Here is a 16,318-nt window from a genome sequence, read left to right as displayed (position 1 = left end):
CGGGCGATTCCCGCTCGCGGAGTTTCGCAACTAGCGGCGTCCCAGTCTGCGGGCCTCGGAACGTCCCGGCGCTCCACGGCCGTTTTCGCGGCAGGGTCCGCACGGCACAGACTAGGGCGCTGAGGTTCTGCGGCGGCGCCGGACTCCGAACCCAGGGTCCGGTTCCCGACCCGGTCCAGACCAGAGCCACCCCGCGTACTCCAGGTGGGGGAGTCCTCGGCTCAACCCCGCCACCCCGCGCGTCCCCTCCCGCCGGACCTGCGCACCCAGCGCGCTCTTTGTCTGAGGCGCCCCCGCGCCCCGCCCGCGCGCCCATCACGTCCCCCGCGCCCCGCCTCCTGCGCACGCCCGGCCAATGAGGCGCGGCGGCGAAGCGCAGTGCCCGGGGTGTTGTCCGCGCCGTGCCCGCCCATTGGCCTCGCTCGGCGCCCCCGCCCGGGCCCTGCCGGCAGGCACGAGGGGCGGGGCGCGCGGCCCGAGGTGAGGGACCGCGGGCCGGAGGGGATCCAGCGAGTCAGCTGCCGCCGAGGGACCAGCGCGGGTCTAGCCGCTGCCGCCAACCCCACCATCCCTGACCGCGCCTGCCCGGGCTCCGCGCCAGGAGGAGCGGCCAGGCCCAGCCCCAGCACCGCGAGCTCGGGGACCCCGACGGCGCCCAGCCCGGCGAGGGGCCTCAGGGGGAGGACGAGGAGGAAAGGCGGCCTCGCCGGGGACCCGGCCATGGCGCTGGACTTCTTGGCTGGATGCGCGGGGGGTAAGGAGGCGGCGGGCCGGGCCGGGCCGGGGCGAGGCGTCCGGGGAGGGAGGTCGGCCCACCAGCACGCCCTGGCCTCGCGGCTTCCCGCTGGCGGGGGTCGCCGCGTCTGTGAATGGGGACCACAGTTCTCTTGCCTCTGGCGGGTCTCGTGGGCGTAAATTGACTTCAGGCCCGGGCTGTCCGCGAGGGCAGGTGTCTTTATTCTCTCTGGGCACGCTCGGACGGGAGGTCTGGGGCGCCGGGGCAGCACCGTGGCTGAGCGGAGGCCAGGACTGCCGGGAGGATGCCCCACTGCCCCCCGCGCCGAGGTCCCGGGCTCATCTCCTTCCCCTCCCCCATCCCCATCCGTTGCGCACTGGGAGCAGGGTCCCCTCCCCCGGCCGTATATTTCGGGACTGACTCCACCCCGTCCCGCGCAGCCATCCAGCGGGATTGGGGCTACGGGGCCGACCCCCTACTCGGCTGGCCTTGGAGGGCACTGAACCGCTCTGGCGCCGAGTCACGCCTTGGAACGCCGCCCCTTCCTACGCGGTTTTGTGAGCTGTTGGGGGCGGAAGGGGGGTCGTGGGTGGGTCGGGCGAGCCGGTGTGGGGCACCTTCTCCGAGGCGCGGTCGCGGCTCTGGGGTTCCTCCCATGCAGTTGTCCCCGGGAGGGCCCGGGCGTGCGTGCAGTCCAGACTCTCCCATGCCCCGACCGTGGGCGTCGGGCACGGCACTTCCCTGTTGGGCCTCTGGCTTCTCTGCTTTTACCTTGAGGGTTAATTTATTCACCAGGATTTAGATGTCGGGGGCGGGGGAGGGTGGTTGGCGGCGGGAGTTGCAGAGAGGGCCGGCCGCTTATCCCAGTTTGGTCCCACTTTTCTCCCAGCACCTGCCCTTGTTCACCGCCTCTTCATCTACTTGGATTTGGCTCGAATAAACCCTCAGCTCCCGGCCAGCGCTGAGAGCCCTGGCGGAAGAGTGGCTAGCGGTGGCCTTAAGTATTAAACCTGTGGCGTCGGAGCCTGCTTCTTGGGGGAGAGACTCGTTGAAAAGGGAGTGTGTTGGGGAGGTGATGTGCGCTGAGGGGAGTTAGAACTTCCCGGTCGGTTACCCAGTGGGAAGCTGCGGGGCACAAAGCCCAGAGTTTGCTGCTAATCGCTGGGGGGTTTGTCCCTAGCGCTGGGTGCCCTGGAGACAGAGGGGGCGTGTCCTCTGCGGATTCCATTCTCACCTTCCCCTCCCGCTTCTGATCTCGCTGTTTGCTCCACCCTTGCTCCCCACCCACTATCAGCTCCAGCGGGTGGGGGTGAAGGGCTGTCCCCAGGCCAACACCTCCTTCCAGGCTTTGGGGAGTGGGGATTCTTTCCCCGGATGGGCAGAGTTCCTTCTGCAGTGGCGCTACCGTCGGTGCTGCCCTCCTGGAAACACCGGGGTTTGGGGCAGGAACACTTCCCCTGAAAGCAGGCCTGCTTGGCGCCTCCCGGCACATCTGTGGTCTCCTCTGCACGTCGCTCGCGCAGCCTCCTTGCCTGGAATGTCCTTCGCTGCCCATCCTCATAGGCCCACCTGGGAGAGATCATATCCATGCCCCCTGCCCCGGGTTTGTGGGTCAAGGACTGGCACTGTCTGGTGCTGTAGCACTGGGGCACAGGCCACCCCCCTGCCCCCAGGCCCTGCTTTTCGTGCAACCCCCAGGCACATAATTGCCACCCAGCTAAGGCTCTACAAGTGTAAGCCTGAGCCTCCCAGGTGGACAAGGACAGAAGTCACCTGGGGGCTCACTCCTGGTCTCATCGGAGAAACCTAGGCCCAGAGAGGTGGAGGTACTAGAGCAAAGTCACACCACATGCTCCTCTGATGGCCAGGGTGAGCCTGCAGTCCTCTCCTCTCCCCCTTACTCCAGGGTGCTGGGGTGGCCCCTCAGGACAGTGAACTGACTGTGTCCCAGGCTCCAGGTCCTTGGCACAGCTGGGGTCACACTGACAGCCTGCCCAGAGGCACCCCACCTTGGGACCTGTACCCCAGCAGCCCCTGCCTGGCTCCTTCTTGGGGTGCCCCCAACCTACAGGCTCAGGGCAGATAATGCCAGTGCTTCTCCTTGGTGGCTGGGGTGGGGGACTGTCCACCCCCTACTATTCGCCTAGTGTGGGTCACGTGTTTTAACTTCTCAGGGAGGCGGGGCCAGCATCTTGACTGACAGCATCCTTGAGGCCTTGCATGGTGGAAGGTTTGGAATGCCTCCCCCTCTCCCCTATTGGGAGATCAACCCAAATCTTGAGGCCACATAGACACTGGGCTCTGGATGGACAGAAGCAGGTGCAGAGAGAAAAGCTCAGCTAGGGGTGGGAGAACCCGGGAGGAGAGGTAACCCCGAGAGGGAAGGGTGCCTCTTCCACCACCTCTGCTACCAGCCATCCCCAGGACAGTGGTTCCTCCCCACCCCGCCCAGCCCTGAGGACTATTGGGTGGGGATTGCCCCCGGAGCCCAGCTTAGGGAGGACAGTAGACAGTAGGCTTTGGAGTTGGGAGACAGTGTTCCGCTTCTGCTGGTGTGACTGGAGGCCTCCTCGTGCGCTCAGAAAGGTGGTGAGGAGGCTCCTCCAATGGAGGCCGGCCCCACAGCCCACACTGTTCCTGAGGATGGGTTCTTCTGGGTGAAGGAGACCAAGCCCCTCGCCGAAGGGTGCTGAAACAAGTCAGAAGAGAAAGTGGGAACCAGTGCCTCTCCTGGGAGACTTGAGTGGGGCCTTGTGGGAGTGGGGCCTCCCAACAGAGGCAAGTGGCGTAAGGGTCTTTCTGCTCTCTCCCTCCCATGCCTTGCTGCTGTTGCTGTCAACTGGGCAGGTCTGGGGCCAGAGGCGTGACCATGCACCCACAGGAAGGGGACCCCACAGCTGGACCTAGCTTCAAGGGACATGGAGGGGCCTCGAGGGGCCCCCTGCTGGAGGGAGAACTAAAGTCCAGTGGCACATCCTGGGCAAGTGTTCAGTTTCCAAAACCGAGGGAAATCCAGATACTTCCCAAGAAAAGAGGTTCTAGAACGAGGATTTTCAGCTTTAGAAAATTAAAAAGCTGAAGTGGAAAAGAGGATGGATTTCCTGTTTCCAGGATGCAAAGGCCTCCCAGAAAACCAGAAACCCAAATGGAAGTCATGAAAGAAAAGATAGGCTTGGTGGTTGCTTCTTCATTCACCTGTGAATGTTAGAGGCTCTGGAAGAAGAAGGAACAGGTCTGGAGATGATTAATATGATGAATAAATAATAGTGGAAATTTTCCCTGATCAGAAGAGGGCATGAGTCTGCACAGTGAAAGTATTGGTAGAGTTCCAGGCAGGGTACTTACTTTAAAGAAAAAGACACACCCTTGGCATCTCCTGGTGACATTCTTGAAATCCACAGATAAAATCTCAGCGACCTCCCACAGAATAAATAAACCATTGACAAAGGAGAAAAAAAAAAAAAAACATTGGCAGCAGATTTCTCATCTGCAGCACTGAAAGCCAGAGGACCAAGGCTGGCCTGGGCCCAGGATTCTCAACCAGAGCATTCATACTGTTCCCCAACCAGATTAAGAAATAGATTTTGAGCCGGGCTCAGTGGTTTACACCTGTAATCCCAGCACTTCGGGAGGCTGAGATGGGTGGATCACGAGATCAAGAGATCGAGACCCTCCTGGCCAACATGGTGAAACCCCGTTTCTAAAAATATAAAAATTAACTGGGTGTGGTGGCACGCACCTGTAGTCCCAGCTACACAGGAGGCTGAGGCAGGAGAATCACTTAAACCCGGGAGACAGAGGTTGCAGTGAGCCGAGATCGCGCCATTGCACTCCGGCCTGGGTGACAGAGCAAGACTATCTCAAAAAAAAAAAAAAGAAAGAAAAGAAAGAGATTTTGGGCCGAGCTTGGTGGCTCAAGCCTGTAATCCCAGCACTTTGGGAGGCCGAGGCAGGTGGCTCACTTGAGGTCAGGAGTTCAAGACCAGCCTGGCCAACATGGCAAAACCCCGCCTCTACTAAAAATACAAAAATTAGCCAGGTGTGGTGGCAGGAGCCTGTAATTCCAGCTATAAGGTGGCAGGGATGGGAGCCTTCTTCGGGTAGCTCTTACTGGGGTGGGTGGGGCAGAAGGAGGCAGAGAGTCGTGGGGGAGGCGGTGCTTACCCTGTTTCTATATAATGATTAGACGTATTAGAAGCAGGAAGTGCCGGGCGCGGTGGCTCACATCTGTAATCCCAGCACTTTGGGTGGCCGAGGCGGGTGGATCACGAGGTCAGGAGATAGAGACCATCCTGGCTAACAAAGGTGAAACCCCGTCTCTACTAAATATACAAAAAATTAGCCGGGCGTGGTGGCAGGCACCTGTATTCCCATCTACTCGGGAGGCTGAGGCAGGAGAATGGCGTGAACCTGGGAGGCAGAGCTTGCAGTGAGTCGAGATCGTGCGACTGCACTCCAGCCTAGGCAACAGAGCGAGACTGTCTCAAAAAATAAATAAATAAAAATAAAAAGCAGGAAGTAACCCTTTGCTGAAATTACAAATTAACAATTAGAAAGGGAATAAATAGCTGGGCGTGGTGGCTCACACCTATAATTCCAGCACTTTGGGAGGACGAGGCAGGTAGATCAATGAGGTCATGAGTTTTAGACCAGCCTGGCCAACATGGCGAAACCCCTTCTCTACTAAAAATACAAAAATTAGCTGGGTGTGGTGGGGTGGGCCTGTAGTCCTGCTGAGGCAGGAGAATCACTTGAACCTGGGAGGCAGAGGTTGCAGTCAGCCCAGATCACGCAACTGCACTAGCAAGACTCTCAAAAAAAGAAAGGGAATAGGCCAGGCGTGGTGGCTAAAGTCTGTAATCCCAGCACTTTGGGAGGCCAAAGCGGGCGGGTCACAAGGTCAGGAGATCGACACCATCCTGGCTAACATGGTGAAATTCTGTCTCTACTAAACATACAAAAAATTAGCCGGGCGTGGTGGCGGGTGCCTGTAGTCCCAGCTACTCGGGAGGCTGAGGCAGGAGAATGGCATGAACCCGGGAGGTGGAGCTTGCAGTGAGCCGAGACCGCAACACTACACTCCAGCCTGGGCAACAGAGCGAGACTCTGTCTCAAAAAATAAAAAATAAATAAATAAAAGAAAGGGAATAAATAGTAATTTTCCCAAACCATCAAAAGTATGGAAAAAGGAGTAAAATAAACCATTTACATAAAATAAAGTGGCATAAAAATGTCAGACCCCTCAGTTGTTCCAGCAAAATCAGACTGCTTTAGACTGGGTTAGAAAACAAAATCCAGATATAGTTGTTTACAACAAACATCTAAAACAAGATAGTAAGAAAAGGTTCAAAACTACACATTGGGCACAGTGGCTCATGTCTGTAATCCCAGCACTTTGGGAGGCTTGGCTTTTTTTGAAGTCAGGAGTTTTCTTGAACAAAGCCTGGGCAGCATGGCAAGACCCGTCCTGCCAAAATTACAAAAATTAGCTGGGTGTGGTGGCTCATGCCTGTTGTCTCAGCTACTTGGGAGGCTAAGGCAGGAGGGTCGATTGAGCCCAGGAGGTGGAGGTTGCAGTGAGCCAAGATTATGCCACTGCACTCCAGTTTGGGTGACAGAGTGAGATCTTGTCTCAAAAAACAAAAACACCAAAATTACAAGTTGGACAAAACCATACCAGTCACATGTAACCAAAGAGAAAGCAGAATTGGCAAAGTTAAAGTTAGTATCAAGTGGGTTTTAGGGTCCGAACTTTTTTTTTTTTTGAAGCGGAGTCTTGCTCTCTGGGTCACTGGAGTGCAGTAGCGCGATCTCAGCTCACTGCAACTTCTGCCTTCTGGATTCAAGCAATTCTCCCACCTCAGCCTCCTGAGTAGCTGGGACTACAGGCACCCGCCACCACACCTGGCTAATTTTTGTATTTTTAGTAGAGACGGGTTTTCACCATGTTGGCCAGGCTGGTTTTGAACTCCTGACCTCAAGTGATCTGCCCACCTTGGCCTCCCAAAGTGCTGGGATTACAGGCGTGAGCCACCACACCTGGCCAGGTCCAAAGTATTAAAGGATGGAGAGGATGTTAGGTAAAGATACAAAGTTCAATTTGTGGAGATGCATAGTAACTTCCACAGGCATCAAGTGGAAGAGTGAGAATGGGTCGTAATGTTAGTTTGTTACTCAGCAGATGCCAGCTGTTTTAATTATACATAAACGCTACTGGCAGTAAAGGGAGAGCTTGAACAGATGTCCACGTGAAACTCCAGGGAGAGGAGCATGGGAGTCAGAGTCAGTTACCTGACCTCACTGAGCCTGTTTCTCCTGTGAAATGGGTAATGAGGCTGCTTACTCACAGTGGTGGCAAGACTCAGAGATGGTTACCACCTGCACAGCGTTTAGGACTCTGGAGAAGTGTTTGTGAGCCATTTTGGAGGGGTGAACCTTTGTCCTTCAAGAGGGGCTGGATTTTTGGCAGGACCTGAAGAACCAAGGATGACCGCACAGTCACAAGCTGTCTCCCTGGGCTCAAGGTGGCTCCCACTGAGGGAAGGGGACGGAGGTATCAGCCAGTGCATCAGGACCTGGGGTCATCACTCCCAAGGGGCCATTACCCTGTTCAGTCTCCGTGGCCACTCTGGGGGAGGGAGGTAAACCTTTACAGGTAAGGCCCAGAGTGAGGCCCAGAGACAGAGTCATTTGTGAGCACGCCAGGCTGATGAGCGGCAGGGGGAAAATTCAAATCTGGGGAGGGTCTGACCCCAAAGTCCAACATCTCTGGAGCCTCCTGCCCATGTCAGGTGTTTGGATTAATGGGATATCCCAGAAATAGTGTGTGCAGCCTCCCAGGGGACAACTTCTGCTGTCAGCCACCCAGACCAGTCAGCCGCGGAGAGCAGCAGCCCGCAGATGGGACACCAGTGCTGAGTGGGACAGGTGCTGGCTTGGCCTTGGGATGTCACATGCATACCCTCCCAGTGGACGTGAGGATTCCAGGGGCTCATGGGATCTGCCTGCTACACCCACAGGTGCTTGGTCAATGTCCTTTCCCCGGCAGCAGCTCCTGCCAGTCTTCCTTGTCAGAACCCCCTCCTGCCCAGCACCCTGCACTGCGTTTCTGAGGTATGTGGGTCACAAGTCCCCCTCTCCTCCTCCAGGTGTGGCAGGCGTGCTTGTGGGACACCCGTTTGACACGGTCAAGGTGAGTCTCATCGCTGCTTTTTTTCCCTCGGCGCGTACATTGGAGAGAGGCTCACAGGGTTGGGGTGGCTGGAAGCCTGTTTCCGTGTACAGCCCCAGGTGGGCAGCTGCTTTTACACCAGGCTGGGTTGAACCTTCCTCACTGCTTTGTCCTGGCATCTCCCAGCTGGGGCTGATCCACATGCTGGGTTCATGGCCAAGTCCATCCTGGGCTTGGCCAGCTGGAACCAAGGTGCTGAGGTTTTCTCCCACCCAGAGCAAGGGCACCTACACGTTCCCATGCAGAACTCTCCCAAACAGTTCCTTGAAAGAAAGAAAAGTTCAGAGAGAAAATACAAAAACAAAAACAAAACTTATATCTCCCATGAACATGATCTTCACGGAGTGGTGATCATCCTTACAGAGAATCCGAGTGATGGTTTCCCACGTGCCAGAGGCTTGAGGAAGGGCCCTGTTAGCTGGTTCCTTGATAACACCCCACACCTCCATGAACCGGAGTTCCAGGTTCTCAGACCCCCAGAACGGAAACCAAGGAAATCTATGTCCTCCAGCTGGAAATTCCCCAATAAACCCCCCACCCTCCGCTTGTGGTTGGGCTGTGTGTTCTGAAAGTAGCCCAGCGGGGCCCTTCCTCGCTCTTTTTCCTTGGCCCCAGGGCAAGCTGTGAGTGGCAGGCACCAGACCAGCCTTGTGCTTGCTGGCAGCGCTACACGTGGCCCCTCTTCCCACTGAGCGAAGGCACAGCTGACGGCAAGGCAGGATGCGCACCCTGAGCTGGGTTTGCGGGAGACTTCCGGTCTCCTTTTCTGGTGAGCCCAGGTGTGTGTTGGCAGAGACAGTGACTTACCATAAGGGGTGGATTGCATCCAGCACAAGAGTGAGGGCCTGGCCTTTGCATTGGCTGTGACCTTAAAAAGCTCTGTCCCTGGGCCTTGTGCAGGTCCGGGCCCCTCTGCCAGCCGGTTTTCTGCATGACCTTGGGCAGGTCCCTGTATCTTTGGGCTCAAACGTTGTCATCGTGCCAGTGCTCAACAGCATAATTTATGTTGGATTAAATGCTAGCTCTGAAAACCACAACTCTTCTATCCACTGTAGGCCAATTTGGGGAGGAGGCTGAAGGGCCAGGCTTTCTTGGCAGGCAGCGGCCCCACGTTTGCTGCACCGGCCTGCCGAGAGTGAGGCCGTGCAGAGCCTGCCCACACAGCCCCCGGCCCCAGCCATGCCCACGCGCTGCCTAGCCAGGCCACCCGTGAAGCCTCCCCCAGGCCAGAGCAGCCCAGGACAGCCTGGCAGTGTCCACGTTGCACTGTGTTTATGTCTCGTGGTCATGTGTTGTGAACGCCTCTCGCAGCCAAGAAGTGCTTCACATTCACTTCCTCTTTCCAGCTCCGTGGAGGCCTGGGCTCTCTGAGCTATGAATTGGCCAGACCTGCTGGGCTTCTGCCCGGCCCCCTCAGGCAGCCCCTGGCAGGCCTGGGAGCACTTTCGTTCTGGTGCTCTGCTGTCCTGAGCCACTGAGCCCACGAGCAGCACCCCTGAAGTGACTCAGGGACAGGAGTTTCTCCAGCCCATGAGATTTTACTCCCCAGACCCTACTTCACTGGCGTCTGGAGGGTAGTCTTTGAGAAGATCTATATGTGATCCTTTTGTTTTGTTTTGTTTTTGTTTTTGCCACTCTGTCGCTCCAGCAGCATCACATCTGGACATACCTACCTTAAAAAGCTGAACTTCTTTTCTTTGAGATGGAGTCTGTGTCTGTCACTCAGTTTGGAGTGCAGTGGCGCGACCTTGGCTTACTGCAACTTCTTCCTCCTGGGTTCAAGTGATTCTCCTGCCTCAGTTCCCCCCCCAACCCCCTGAGTAGCTGGGATTACAGGCACGTGCCAGCATGCCTGGCTACTGTTTGTTTTTAGTTGAGGTCCAGCACATATAGAAAGTGCACACATCCCGGCCAGGCTAGTGGCTCATGCCTGTAATCCCAGCACTTCTGGAGGCTGAGGCGGGCGGATCACAAGGTCAGGAGATCAAGACCATCCTGGCTAACACGGTGAAACTCTGTCTCTACTAAACATACAAAAAAATTAGCCGGGCGTGGTGGCGGGTGCCTGTAGTCCCAGCTACTCGGGAGGCTGAGGCAGGAGAATGGCGTGAACCCGGGAGGCGGAGCTTGCAGTGAGCCAAGATCGCGTCACTGCACTCCAGCCTGGGCAACGGAATGAGACTCCATCTCAAAAAAGAAAAAAGAAGGAAAGTGCACACATCCTAGGTGTACAAGTCATCGCAAAACACATGCGTGGCGAGCTGCCACCCAGGAGAAACAGAACATGGCCAGCCCTCTGGAAGTCTTCCCTCCTGCTCCTATCAGCTCCTCCCTCCCCTTCTTCTGAGGCTTCCACTGGCTTAACTTCCTCCTTTTTTTTTTGAGACACGGTCTTGCTCTGTCACCCCAGGTGGAGTGCAGTGGTGCAATCATAGCCCACTGCAGCCTTGATTTCCCAGGCTCAAGCAATCCTCCCACCGCAGCCTCTCAAGTAGCTGAAACTACAGGCACACACCACCATGCCTAGCTCGTTTTTTTTTTGAAGTTATTAGTAGAGATGGGGTCTTGATATGTTGCCCAGCTGGTCTCAAACTCCTGGGCTCAAGTGATCCTCCTGCCTTGGCCTCCCAAAGTGCTGGGATGACAGGCCTGGCCCACTATCCTCACTTCCAACACCACGGGTCCCTTTTGCCTGGTTGAATATAATTGCAGCTGTACCCTAGGATCATCAGGGGCCACCCGAGTCTGTGTCAGTCCGTACTGTCACATGGCCACAGACTATCTCATGGCTGGGACAGTCACAGTTTATTCCCCCAGGCCCTTGGGACTGAAAGAATCCAAGATCTGGATCTCCTCTATAGCACCCAGAACCACAGCCACCGTCCTGAAGCACACGGCCTTCACACGTGTTTCTGCATGAAGGGAGTTTTCTGTCCTGCTTCCTTGGACACAGCAATAATCAGGGAGCAGTCGTCTTGACCTATGATGAGGGGGTGACCGGCCATCCCTGGGCATGGGGTGGGGAGGGTGGGTGGGGGCTGGCTGTGGGGGCTCCGCGCCTGGATATGATGTTGAAATTTTGTGTTGCTTTAACCGCCTTTACTTTCTGAGCTAGGGGCTGTCTCCATCCATAGCAAAAGTGTAACTTTGTTGTAGATGGGCGTAAGCCTCACCCTGGAGAGCGCTAGTAAGTACAGACCAGGTGAACCAGATCCCAGCCTGGACCCCACCCTGTCATGCCCATCTCCCCAACCCCAGAGTTCCCTCCGTAGCAGGGGACAGGGAGGGTGTGAGGCAAGCTTGGGCTCAGCACAGGTCCTGGGGTGGGGGCTCGGGCTGGCCAAAAAAAATCAGCCCCCTCTGGATTGGGGGTCCTCATGTGGGGGTCTCTCGGCCCTATGGGGAGCTGGGAGCTTCCTAAACTTGTGTCCAAATGACTAGTTTCCCAGGGGTGGGTCCGTTCCCATCAATCCTCAAAGGAGAGCCTGGCACCCCAAGATTTTAAGAGCCTGAGCTGTAAATGACAAGACTTGGGACACTGGGCCACAGTTCCTCTCCCAGAGAGCAAGGGCTCGTCACAGACTGAGGGGTACTGAGGGGTCAGAAACAAAGTGGGGAGAGGCCTCTGCCCACATTGGTGGGAGAAGCTGAGTTGACCTAAGCCTGACATTCCCCAGCCGGCTGGACTTGGGCATTCACCAGTGTCTGTGACCTGCAAAGACTTCACAACACTACCCAGGTGGCACTGAGTGTCCAACCTGGGAAGGGACAGCTCCATGTCACATCAGTTCTACTCACACAGCCCTCTTAGTGCCAGTGGTGGGGCTGCAGGAGGAACAGAGATCCCCCCAGAGGCCCCAGAACATTGAAGGGAGAGCAGCAAACCTCGCATCAAGGTGCTGGCCAAGAACTGGGCCTCCAGGGTGGGAGGGTGCTTCGGGCCAATCTTGAAGCATTGGCTTCCAGCTGTTGAGGTCCTGGGGGTACTGAGATGGTACTTGTTTCCTAACAAAACATTTTTTGTAAGTGCATTCACCAATAGAGGGCCCACCTATTCTGGTGGAGAGAATTGGAAAAGGTTCCAGAATCCGGGCAGAAGCCTGGCTGTTCCCGGTGAGGGCTCTCCCTTGCTAGCACTCCCTCCCACCCTCACTCTGAGCAACACAGCTGCTCATGTCCCTGGAGAGGACAGCTTTGGCCAAGTTGTTAAACATCTCTGAGCCCGTCTTCCCATCTTGGAAATGGGGGCAGTTGTCCCAATGCCGAGATAATTGAGTGTGAAGCCCTCCCCTGTCCCATGCTGCCTAGTACCGAAGGCACTTGCTCTGTGGCCCTGGCTGTAAGAATGATCATTTCTGAGTCAGACCTAGGGAACCAGCCCCTGAGAATGTGACTTGACCTAGTTTACTCCCACCGCCCGCTCTGCAACTCTGAGCCTCCTATTGAGCAAAGATAAGCTCATAGGCAACAAAGAGCACTTTGACATGGAAGAGGTTCTGGGCCACTGGGCTCGGAGGCAGCGGGGCCTGACCAGCGTCCCAGGCCCCAGAGCTGCTGACGTGGGTCCCCAAGGAGGTTGTTGGCTGTTCTCTTGCCACCACCCTATTAACTCATAACTGCTGTTCTCACGAGAGGCTACTGGCAGAGACCAGGCAGGAGCTCCCGGAGCCAAGGTCATTGCTTTTATTTTTATTTATTTATTTATTGAGACGGAATGTTCCTTTCTCGCCCAGGCTGGAGTGCAGTGGCATGACCTCACTGCATCCTCTGCCTCACGGGTTCAAGCAATTCTCCCACCTCAGCCTCCTGAGTAGCAGGGATTACAGGCGTATGCCACCACACTAGGCTAATTTTTTTTACAGACACGATTTCGCCACGTTGGCCAGGCTGGTCTTGAACTCCTGACCTCAAGTGATCCACCCACCTCAGCCTCCCAAAGTGTTGGGATTACAGGCGTGAGCCACTGCACCTGGCCAGGCTCATCACTTTTTGCGCCTATTGCCTCGAAGCCAGTCTCTGATGGGACATTAGGGCAGGGGCCCTTCAGCCTAGTCTGGGACATGGGCCGCTCACTCAGCAGTATGACAAGCATCACCTGGAGAACGGGCCAGTCTCAGGAGGTCGTTCATGCCCCACCGGCAGTGCACTGTGCAGCCATAGTGTAAACGAGGCTTAACCTGAACTGGTCTGAGATCTTGGGGACCCCCTACCCTGTCTCCAGCAGCCTGTCCCTGTAGCTGTTTGCCTACTGGCACCCCATCCTGAGAAGGCATAGATACCCGGCCCACCCTGCCCTGGAATTACAAAAGTCTTAGACTGTGCCTGAGTGCCCGGCCTCCTTGGGAGACCCTCCCAGGCAGCCTAAGCACCAGACCCGGGAGCTGGGTGCTCTGGTCCTGCCTGCCTGCCTCTCACTGGACCCTCTCCTTCCAGGTACGGCTTCAGGTCCAGAGCGTGGAGAAGCCTCAGTACCGCGGGACGTTGCACTGCTTCAAGTCCATCATCAAGCAAGAGAGCGTGAGTGGCCTGGGCTGGTGGGGCTCGGGAGGCACAGGATGGGGAACTAGCTTCCGGGCTGCCACCACCCCAGACCAGAGAGCCAGGAAGGAAGGTGTCAGGACGACCAGGAGGCCAATCAGGACCTAGGTTCTAACGAAATTCTGCTTGGTCCTCAGGAGCCCCTGGGGTGGGCTGGGGCTGCCATCCCCCGACCCCCTTCCGCGTGGAGGGCCCGGGAGGTGCGCGTTGCCGGCTCTGATGGCGTCTCTGTCCCCGCAGGTGCTGGGCCTGTACAAGGGCCTGGGCTCGCCGCTCATGGGGCTCACCTTCATCAACGCGCTGGTGTTCGGGGTGCAGGGCAACACCCTCCGGGCCCTGGGCCACGACTCGCCCCTCAACCAGTTCCTGGCAGGTGCGGCGGCGGGCGCCATCCAGTGCGTCATCTGCTGCCCCATGGAGCTGGCCAAGACGCGGCTGCAGCTGCAGGACGCGGGCCCAGCGCGCACCTACAAGGGCTCGCTGGACTGCCTCGCGCAGATCTACGGGCACGAGGGTCTGCGTGGCGTCAACCGGGGCATGGTGTCCACGCTGCTGCGTGAGACGCCCAGCTTCGGCGTCTACTTCCTCACCTATGACGCTCTCACGCGGGCGCTGGGCTGCGAGCCGGGCGACCGCCTGCTGGTGCCCAAGCTGCTGTTGGCGGGCGGTACGTCGGGCATCGTGTCCTGGCTCTCCACCTACCCTGTGGACGTGGTCAAGTCGCGGCTGCAGGCGGACGGACTGCGGGGCGCCCCGCGCTACCGCGGCATCCTGGACTGCGTGCACCAGAGCTACCGCGCCGAGGGCTGGCGTGTCTTCACACGGGGGCTGGCGTCCACACTGCTGCGCGCCTTCCCCGTCAACGCTGCCACCTTCGCCACCGTCACGGTGGTGCTCACCTACGCGCGCGGCGAGGAGGCTGTGCCCGCCGCCCCTGCGGGGCCTGCCCTGGCGCAGCCCTCCAGCCTGTGACGCTCACCCCGCCCTCCTTCCCCAGGGCTCCTTCTCAGAAACCTGGGACATAAATTGGCCCCTGAGTCGATTGCCCTGCTTCCTGCTCGGATGCTGCGGGCTGTGGAGTCTATCAGACGTGGGCTGAATTTTGCTGATCAGCTGGGTAGTTTTGGCCGAGAACTGCACTTGCCTCAGTGTTCTCATGTATGAAATAAGGACCCTCACGCCCACACTGTAGAGTCAGGAAGCTCAGAGATTATTCCCAGCAGCAGCCAGCACCTGGCCTGGCTGAGGCCATTGCACCGTTATCCTGGAAACTGAGGAAGACACTCTAGCCCCTTTCTGGGATCCTGGCCACGTCATTGTGCTCCTGCCCTGCAGGCTGGCTCCCGGGGGTCTCTGATGGCCAACCAAGGGGCCACCCAAGGACCTGCTAACTCCACACATCCTCCACCCGGGGGGGGGGGGGGGGTGGGCCACCCCTCTGGTCTGTGTTAGGGACAGAGGAAAACTTGGTGTGCCTCCTGGTGTCACAGAACTGGATCCTCTGCATACCCCAGCTTCTCCACATGCCACTGCTAGGGGTACCCCAGCTGCTGCCACTCCTGCTGGAGGGTGAACTGGGGACCCTCTACCCTCCGGGAAGCCATGGAGTCTGCTGGAGGCACCATATCAGCCTGCGGGACTAGGGTGGGGAGCAAACAGGCCAGCGGTGGAGGTCTGGACAGTTCAAGTGTGATGCAGCTGTGGCAAGGAGAAATCCTTCCGACTCTGGGCCTCAGGCTGCTGTCCATAAAATGGGGACATGGCCAGCTGACGGACAACTGAGTCTCCGGCCCACCTACCACCGCCAGCCAGGATCCCCCAAAGCGTGCAGAGGGCTCAGCAGAGAACAGTATGGGACCCCCTCACCAGGCCTGGAACACCTCTAGCCACAAAGAAGCCAAAGGTCAGTCCCTCTGCTCCCCAGCAAACGGTGCCTCCCAGGCATTCTCAGTGCCAGGGCTTCATCCCTGTGAAGGCACAGGGCCCGCTAGCGGGCACAGGGGTGGCTAGTTGGGGCCTGGGGCAGAAGAGGGCTGCACCAGGCGTCCTGGGGAATGTGCTCAGTGAAGACGACACTGGGCTTTGCACAGCCTGGTGTCGCTGTACAGAAACTGTCAAGGGAATAAAGTGTTCTTTGTTTTTTAAGTGGCGAGGCTGCCTTTGCATATGGTGGAGGAAAGGGCTTCATTCAGCACCCTTGCCCTGGAGTCAAAGGGGCCAGCTCAGGGGTGCGTGTGCCCTTGGACCCTGACAGCAGCCTTGGCCATGTGACCTGGGCAGTTGCGAATACATCTGAGAGCCTGTTTTCTCATCTGCAAGGCAAGCTAATGAAGGGCGTGAACACGCTGGTGCAGCCTGGCCATTCAGCAGATGCCCCTCTGCTATCATCATCCCAGCAATGAGAGAGAGAGGCCTGTGGTGAGGGGCACTGGCGGGCGGGGCAGCAGGGGCAGGGCGTGTCCCAAAAACAGCTTCCTGGAAGAGGGGAGGTCTGAGTGGAGCTGACCATTTCAGCCACCCGGGCAACTTGGGCACAACTGTACTTAACCCAGCCTAGGAGGTCAGAGAGGGCTTCCTGGAAGAGGGCATCCTGGAGCTTTGCCAAAGGTGTGGTGTGGGGGTCTCACTGCCCACCTCACCTGCAGTTCTGTTCAGCCTCCTGGAGTCAGCCCTTGGCATCCTGAGCCTCTGCAGCCACCAGCCCTGGAGGCTTTCCCTCCCAAGTGCTGAGCCAAGAAGCTCTGCCCACTGACAAGGGGGAGTCGGGGAGGGGCCCCAGTTCCTGTGCCTGTTTAACCCTAGTGCTAGCCTGG

At 57.7% G+C, this 16,318-nt stretch overlaps 1 protein-coding gene across 9 annotated transcripts; it reads left to right on the top strand.

The window, feature by feature from the left end:
* The first annotated feature begins 422 nt into the window (after positions 1 to 422).
* Positions 423 to 15,650, top strand: SLC25A29 (solute carrier family 25 member 29). Of its 9 annotated transcripts, XM_055098012.2 has the most exons (7): positions 429 to 754; positions 7,885 to 7,928; positions 8,583 to 8,746; positions 10,785 to 10,960; positions 11,124 to 11,154; positions 13,401 to 13,484; positions 13,746 to 15,650. In XM_055098012.2, the coding sequence occupies exon 7, from the start codon at positions 13,782 to 13,784 to the stop codon at positions 14,475 to 14,477; it is 696 nt and encodes a 231-aa protein (XP_054953987.1). In that variant the 5' UTR covers positions 429 to 754; positions 7,885 to 7,928; positions 8,583 to 8,746; positions 10,785 to 10,960; positions 11,124 to 11,154; positions 13,401 to 13,484; positions 13,746 to 13,781; the 3' UTR covers positions 14,478 to 15,650. The 9 variants fall into 9 exon arrangements, with proteins under 9 accessions (XP_008956552.2, XP_034794022.1, XP_054953987.1 ...); XM_008958304.5 differs by lacking the exons at positions 8,583 to 8,746; positions 10,785 to 10,960; positions 11,124 to 11,154 and adding an exon at positions 7,597 to 7,755 and having other exon boundaries at positions 423 to 754; XM_034938133.3 differs by lacking the exons at positions 8,583 to 8,746; positions 10,785 to 10,960 and having other exon boundaries at positions 11,083 to 11,154.
* Positions 15,651 to 16,318: the final 668 nt, after the last annotated feature.

This window comes from Pan paniscus, chromosome 15, assembly GCF_029289425.2.
Source record: "Pan paniscus chromosome 15, NHGRI_mPanPan1-v2.0_pri, whole genome shotgun sequence".
NCBI lineage: Eukaryota > Metazoa > Chordata > Mammalia > Primates > Hominidae > Pan > Pan paniscus.
Note: the sequence above shows the minus strand (reverse complement) of the source record. Positions and strands in the feature narration are given on the sequence as shown.

Excerpts from the sequence above, each read along its gene's own strand:
- SLC25A29 (XM_008958304.5), top strand. The coding sequence starts at position 721 with ATGGCGCTGGACTTCTTGGCTGGATGCGCGGGGG. Across the intron at positions 7,929-13,400 it reads ACCCGTTTGACACGGTCAAG|GTACGGCTTCAGGTCCAGAG; the intron begins GTGAGTCTCATC and ends CTCTCCTTCCAG. Across the intron at positions 13,485-13,745 it reads CCATCATCAAGCAAGAGAGC|GTGCTGGGCCTGTACAAGGG; the intron begins GTGAGTGGCCTG and ends CTGTCCCCGCAG.